This window comes from Amphibalanus amphitrite, unplaced genomic scaffold, assembly GCF_019059575.1.
Source record: "Amphibalanus amphitrite isolate SeventyFive unplaced genomic scaffold, NRLGWU_Aamphi_draft 001348F_arrow, whole genome shotgun sequence".
NCBI classification, from domain to species: domain Eukaryota; kingdom Metazoa; phylum Arthropoda; class Thecostraca; order Balanomorpha; family Balanidae; genus Amphibalanus; species Amphibalanus amphitrite.
Genome location: NW_024882841.1, coordinates 70,828 through 78,248, shown reverse-complemented (window position 1 = coordinate 78,248; position 7,421 = coordinate 70,828). Strand labels below are relative to the sequence as shown.

Genomic DNA, 7,421 nt, shown 5'->3' with positions numbered 1-7,421 from the left:
AACATGTAATGCCTAGAAATATGTTCATTTCAATCGCTATTGCATTTGCTACTATACATACCGAACGTCATGATCTAAGAAGCAAACATTCGCTGTGTGTAATTGCTTCCCAATGTTCAGCACCTGGACGCGCCTATGATTTTCGAAAATATATAGCTTGCAAGTGTTGAGGAACATATGATATGATGAATTCAGTAACCTCAGGGCAATCTAACTACCGATAAACCGCTCATCAAATGGTAGGTACGGTGTACCTAACCTACCTATAGGTAGGTATTTGCTAACTTGATGTCATATGCCTTCTGCCCGTCATTTGCAGCTTATAAAAATTAGGAAATACCAGCGAATGATTGCATTGTACTGTACTGTACATGCAATGTGCATTACGCATTGCTGCAGCTCCTCGTTTGGCTCTTCTTTGGGCACTGTCGGACGAGACGCCACGCACAAATCTGCCGGCTTTCTGCACCGCCCAACCTCCCCCACTCCCCGCTGCAGCGCGAGGCGCGAGTGACCAGTGACCACCCTCCGGCCCGAAACCGCCGCAGGCCAAGACCATAGAGCCGGGGCTTAGAAGTGACGTCACTTTGTATCACAGACTGACTATAAATAGTGATAGCCTCTACACACTGCGTGAAAATCTTCTCGAAAATTTTCATAACGAGTCAATGCGAAGTGCCTGAAATATTGAAATGACGACAAAATTACCAGCATGTAAAAGTCACGGCAGGTCTCAAAACGGCCATTTACTAATTTTTGTCGCGATTCTTTCACGTATTCAAAAGAAACCGCGTACCTAATATTAGGGTCCCAAGTGGTTTGGCGCTAACAGTAAGAGATTCACTGGACACGGCACGACCATATTGAAAAGTCGCGGCTCTTCCTGCTAAGAGAATGAAATAATCCTACAAGTTGAAGAGAAAAGGGGGACGGGATGCAAGCTATCGAAGTGGTCGAGCACTATGCACAGTGCACACTACATAGATGCATAGGCACTTACATATGAATTTGTCGTTTCTAGGTCACAGGCAACAGATGTGATGAGTCACTGTGCGCATGCCTTTTTGCAGATGTTTTCTAGCGCACACCTATGTAGACAGTTGGTCGCAGTCATAACCAAAACACGAAGCCAGGATGGTTTAGACAGCCGCATCTATGCGCCATTTTGAAGTGGTGGCGATGACATGCCCAGGCTGTATAAATAGGGTCTACCCCGCGGTGCTGTCGTCCCAGTCAGCCCTCCGCTCGCCGAGGTCACAGGATGAAGGTGTGTCAGCTGCTGGTCCTCAGCTGCCTGCTGGCCGGCGCCCTGGCGCTGCCCAGCACGCTCCAAGATCAGGAAGGTAGGCACAAAACCGGAAAGCTGTCGGCTGAGAAGCCCACGTTTGATGGTATGAAGCCGCACTTAGATGGTATGAAGAAGCCAGCGTCGGATGACAAGAAGACGGCCCTACTCGGCGACACTGGCACTCCCAGCGTGCGCTCCGGCGCGGTGAGCTGCGGATCTCACGTTATCACCGAGGGCTCGTCGGCGGTGATTGAGTCGCCAAACTACCCGTCCAACTACAACAGCTACGCGTACTGCGCCTATTCGTTCACCACCGACACCGGTAATAAGGAGCTCCAGATGAACTGCGAGACATTCGAGCTCGAGGGTGACGAGGGTGACCAGGGTGACGAGGACGAGGGTGACCAATGGTGCGAGTTCGACTGGCTGCGGGTTAACGACGTCATGTACTGCGGCACCAGAGGGCCGTCTGCCGTGGGCGGATCTCGTCTCGACATCGTCTTCTTCAGCGACGAAAGCGTCGTCGAAAAGGGCTACCGGTGCACGGTGACGGTGGTGGAGCCGACCGTGGTGCCGGCCGGCTCACAGCTCGGCTGCGGCACTAGCCGGCTGGCGCGTGGCAAGTACACCATCACCGACGGCGACGGCGACTACAGCAACAACGTCGACTGCTACTACCAGCTGTACGCCGACCAGGCCGGCGACCAGCTGTCGGTGACCTGCTCGCAGTTCGACGTCGAGGACTCTTGGAAGTGTGGCGGTGACTGGCTGTCCCTGAACGGCATTAGATATTGCAGCACCAGCGGACCGAGTGACGTGGCTGCTATCGACCGCATGTCGTTCCACTGGCACACTGACTCCTCGGAGGTGCGGCCGGGCTTCGGGTGTACCGTCACCGTCGGAGAGACGCCGCCGCCCTCCGACACGTGCCCCTGCGGCCAAGTCAACCGCGCCTCGCGCATCGTCGGCGGTGAGGAGACCGAGGCCAACGAGTACCCGTGGCAGGCGGCTATATATAGGATAGACCGAGATCTTACTTTCTGCGGCGGCACCGTCATCAACAGTCTCTACGTGCTAACGTCGGCCCGCTGCACGGCCAGATCGTCGGCCAGCGATATCCAGGTCCAACTGCGCAAGCACCTCACCGGCCAGGACGACAACGAGATCCGATTCAACGTCGCCCAGATCAAGGTGCACCCGAACAACGACTGGACGCACAAATACGACTTCGCCCTGCTGAAGCTGGCCACGGCTATCACCTTCCCCGCCGACAATAAGATCGCACCCGCCTGCATGCCGACCGCCTCCAACGACTTTGTCGGCGCCGACGCCATCGTCACCGGCTTCGGCACCACCTCGCACAGCGGCCCCAAGCCCGACACGCTGCACGAGGTTACCGTCCCCATAATCAGCTACTCTGAATGCGCGTCGGCCTATGGTGACAAAAGAACCATCACCTCCAGCATGATTTGCACCGATAACGCCGACCGCAAGGGTTGGTGTAATGGAGACCAGGGCGGCCCGCTCGTCAGCCTGGAGAACGACCGCTACTCGCTCGTCGGCGTCGTCTCCCGGTCCATTGGCTGCGCGGCTGAAAGATACCCGGGCGTGTACGCCAGGGTCACCGACGCGCTCTCGTGGATTTGGACCAGCGCCGCTGACGGCGAGTACTGCCGCGACCCGGCCGCCAACTGAGGCTGACGGGTGGCAACGGCCGCCGGCCCCATGTCCCCAGACGCCGTCCCATGTCTGCAGGGGCCGTTCCATGTCCACAGGGGCCGTCCCATATCCACAGGGACCTTCCCATGTCTATAGGGATCATCTGATGGCCATATGACTATCCCATGTCCACAGTGACTGTCCGATGTCTTATACAGGGGCCGACCGATAGGGCCAATAAGTCCACTGGGTGGAATATTGGGTCATTGGGGACACTATGGGGCCTGAGTGAGCTGTCCAGGGTCTTACAATTTTAGACGAGCGTGCATTTTCTTATAGAAATTTATCGTTTTATTTTGTGTTCGCAATTTCCTTCACAGGGAACACGTCTCTAGCGTAATACCTTATTGATGATTAGAGCTGCTGTTTAAAATCAGGCCATTTTATGTGTTGACGCCTGTATTTGAGTGATGCTTAAATAAAGATGCACTGGTGGGATATTCTTATGTGTATCAAAGTACTGGGCGAGTGTCTCGCGCTCGCTCCTGCGCCTGATCGGCTCCGGTGGGTTTGACGTGACCGCTGACCAGCAGAGGCCGGCGGTAGCCGCGGCTGGCTGCATCCCCACGGCGACGGGGCATCTCCAAATACACATAACCCGGAACACGGCTACGGCTTTGAAATTTGGAAGTGAATTAGCATGGTCCGGGGGCAATTCCAACCTCTAGCGCCCGGGGTCGTTTATCGCTCCCCCTCGTTGTCTTAAGGCCTGCCTGGCTACACTATGCGTTTTCTGCGTGCGTTTTTCGGCTTTTCGGGTTTGGTTATATATAATACTGAACGAGGCCGGTGTAAATAAATTTTCAAGACCGAGGTCCTTACTGGATTTTTGAACGAGGCCGAAGGCCGAGTTCAAAAATCAGTAAGGACTGAGGTCTTGAAAATTTATCACCGGCCGAGTTTGGTATGTATTTTACTGTATGCCAACGATAAATTTATTTTCTGGACCGAAGCTCTTAGCCGACTTAGGAACGAGAACATCCCAAAATGTTGGCTTAAGTGCATTCTGGTAATGCATTTTTGACCGTGGTCAATTTGCTTACACCAGTTATTACCACACCCCTCTGGCTAATGTATTTGAATAGACCAGGCATACAGTAAATATCGTTCTAGAAAAAAAGAACGTTATTACGTTTTTGTGATGCGTTTTATATTAACCCTCGCCCGCACATGGGGCCCAGGCAGTCTTTCTGCTCTGCACTCAACATTTTTAGAGCTAGAAGGCTGATTTTTCGTATAGCTGCTCGTCTATCCCTTCTTGATGTCCACTGAAAATTTCAAGTTTCTGTGATTTTTGGTTTCGGAGATATGACCTTGTTTTTTAGGTCATGTCATGACCCAAATGGCCAATTTTCAACATCTTGCGTTTGCCATGGGCCTTGTGAGCTTTTGACACCCTGATTTCGGCCTTTTTTGCCAGTCCCACCTCCCACCTATCATGGAACATGTTGTTCGACGATGTACAGGGGTCAAGGTCAGGGTCAAGATCAACCTAGGTCATCTAAGATAATTGCGTTTTAGGCAAGCTGAATTTACTTTTTGTGAAGTTTTTTGACTGCATTTTTGGTAAAAGCTTCTCAGATCATGATTTCATGTGATATGGACCCAAAAACAATCGGTGCACACATCCAGTATACACATAGACACACACAGACATACAAACACATATAATTGACCTTGACCTAACTTGACCTGAAATGACCTCAGCAGCAAAATTCTTGTCGGATAGTGTGACAAAGAGGTTCTAGCTGGCTTGGCACCAGAAAACAGCATCGTCATCGGTATTTGATAAGCAGCGCACTTGATATCCAACGGTGACCCAAAACAGCAACATTTTTTAGTTTGACCTGACCTGGAAGGTCAATGACTGACCTGAGAAGGTAAAACTGGGTATCATTGGATTCGTCTCTTCCCAAAGAATCTTTTTGGTCTTTACTGCTATGCTATATCTCCAACAGGAACGAAATGGCGCGGGGGGGGGGTGGCAACCACCCCCCCCCCCCATGTGCGTTCTAAGATGGGAAAATGGCATGTGCGGGCGAGGGTTAATTATTAGTTAATACAAGAGTTATATTAACTTTTGTCTATAAGTAATGAAACAATTATCTTAGTTGCGAAAAACTTAAGGGTTGTGCAAGGGCGGATCCAGGAGGGGGGCCAAAGAGGCCATGGCCCCCCTTTGGCTCTGAAAGGGGGGCCAACATATCTTTTGCCCCCCCCCCTTTCATCCGTGCTGTTTTTCACAGCCGGCTAATTTTTCAGAATTATTTTCACCATCTCCATCGACGCTAAGGCCGAACATTAACTTTTTTGTTATTAATATGAACAGGGATTTACGCACGAACATTTTTTGGCGTGCTGGCAACCAGCTTATGCAGCACACTGCACAGACAGCTTGATTTTCGACTATGCCCGTTTGGCTGTAACTGCAAGGCGCCAAGGTTGGCCGCCGAATTCCATTTGTCTATGTCCTGCTGGAAGGTAGCCCAAAGATCCTCGCTCAGGATTAGGGTCCGGATGGTAGCCGGTTGTTTCTTCAGAACTCCGGCTGGCTCGATTGACACAACCACCTGGACCTTGGCAGAGCAATGAGCTGGCGCGCCGTCCTCCATGAAAATGCATGTTGACCTTCCATCGACCGTCGAGGCCATGCGTCGATTCAGAACTGAGCCGCTGGAGGCTATTGGACCTTTTGGATCTTTCCCAAAATATTTTTCCAAAATCTTTATCACTTAGGGGTAGAAACGATTAGAAACCGGATAAGTGTTGCCCTAGCTAGGTAGAGGAGAAAACTTTTGCCGGACCCTGCATAAAACGCATAAAACCACCTTGCAGTTTCCCTTCAATCGGCTTTGATCCAGCGGAAATAGTCACGCATTAACCTCTCTCCTTAACCCGCGCCAGGCCGGTCCTCGGTGCCAACCGCTCCGGGCCGGTGGGTGTCTGAACACACTCCTTCTAACTCGGCTCCTTGGCCACGTAGCGACACGCGGCAAGCGGCATTCGAAAGACTTTCGAAAATCAAGACGAAAGCAGTCGTTTTTTAGGTCTGGTCAAAGGTCTGGTCACCAGAGAACATCAAAAGAAAAATCTTGCCTATGTATGTCAACACATTTCGAAACTCATGCGCATAACTCAAGAACCAATAGAGCTGCTGCAGCGCCGCAGAGAAACGCATTCGATAGCCCTTTCTCACGACTTCTTACACGAATTCACGTCCAGTGATCAAAACTCGTGGCAAAATGATTTAGGAGCTTTAGCTCCGCTCTTTCTAGGCTCACCACCAGACCCGACCGACCTTAGTGGCAGGCTCCTGGCCACCCCTAATAGTGTTTAGGACCTCCCTTGATATCTCGAAATCTAACCGGCCGATTTTTACAATTCAAACGGCATTCGCTTGCGCTCAACGTGATCTATACACCGTGAAAAAAGAAAGTTCCAGAAAAGTAATTAAGGAGGGGGAAAAACTGCAAATTGCAGATGTTTTTTTCGACTGCTTACCAAGGCCATGTTTTATAACCAATTTTGACGCAACTACTGCTGATCGATGCAGAATGAACCAGAGATTAACATTTGACATAAAAATAAGCTTTTCGAAAAATCATAGACGAATAAAGGTAATCTAATTTGGGAGGTACCTAGTACCTACCTACTGCACAGATGTATAATAAATCGGGTTTTTGTTGGTGTGGTCATCAAAACGGGTTGACAATTGTCTTATGCTACAAAAATGTGTGATAAAATGACTAAAGATAGATTAATAATTCACAGGCGGCGTAGACAGCACCAAAGCTGGGAGGTGAAATCGGCCTCCCTTTCTTTGTCCTGGAACCGCCTATGATCCACCTCTTGTTCTTTTGTGAACATGTAATGCCTACAAATTTTGTTCATTTCAATCGCTATTGCATTTGCTACTATACATACCTACCGAACGTCATGATCTAAGAAGCAAGCATTCGCTGTGTGTATTTGCTTACCAATGTTCAGCACCTGGATGCGCCCATGATTTTCGGATATATATAGCTGACAAGTGTTGAGGAACATATGATATGATGAATTCAGTAACCTCAGGGCAATCTAACTACCGATAAACCCCTCATCAAATGGTAGGTACGGTGCCTAACCTATAGGGGAGAGAGGTCATATATAGGGGAGCGAGGCACCTCTGCGTGAGGCACCTCTGCGTGTGGACTCGACGGGGTGTCGATCAAGATAGTTAAGCTGTGTTTTGATGTGATTGGTCCGATCTTACAACATGTTATTAACAACTGTCTGACCCGAAACGACTTCCCTGGCTCTTGGAAGCATTCTGTGGTGCGACCCATTTTCAAGTCAGGTGACCCGACTTTGCCGGCCAATTATAGGCCGATATCGCTTGTGCCCGTCATCGCCAAGATCACTGTGCGGATCGTCC

At 50.3% G+C, this 7,421-nt stretch overlaps 1 protein-coding gene across 1 annotated transcript; it reads left to right on the top strand.

Moving 5' to 3' along the window:
• The first annotated feature begins 1,138 nt into the window (after positions 1-1,138).
• LOC122372344 (coagulation factor X-like) lies at positions 1,139-3,447 on the top strand. The gene has a single exon (XM_043349443.1). It carries the CDS (start codon positions 1,262-1,264, stop codon positions 2,981-2,983), a length of 1,722 nt encoding a protein of 573 aa, XP_043205378.1. The 5' UTR covers positions 1,139-1,261; the 3' UTR covers positions 2,984-3,447.
• Positions 3,448-7,421: the final 3,974 nt, after the last annotated feature.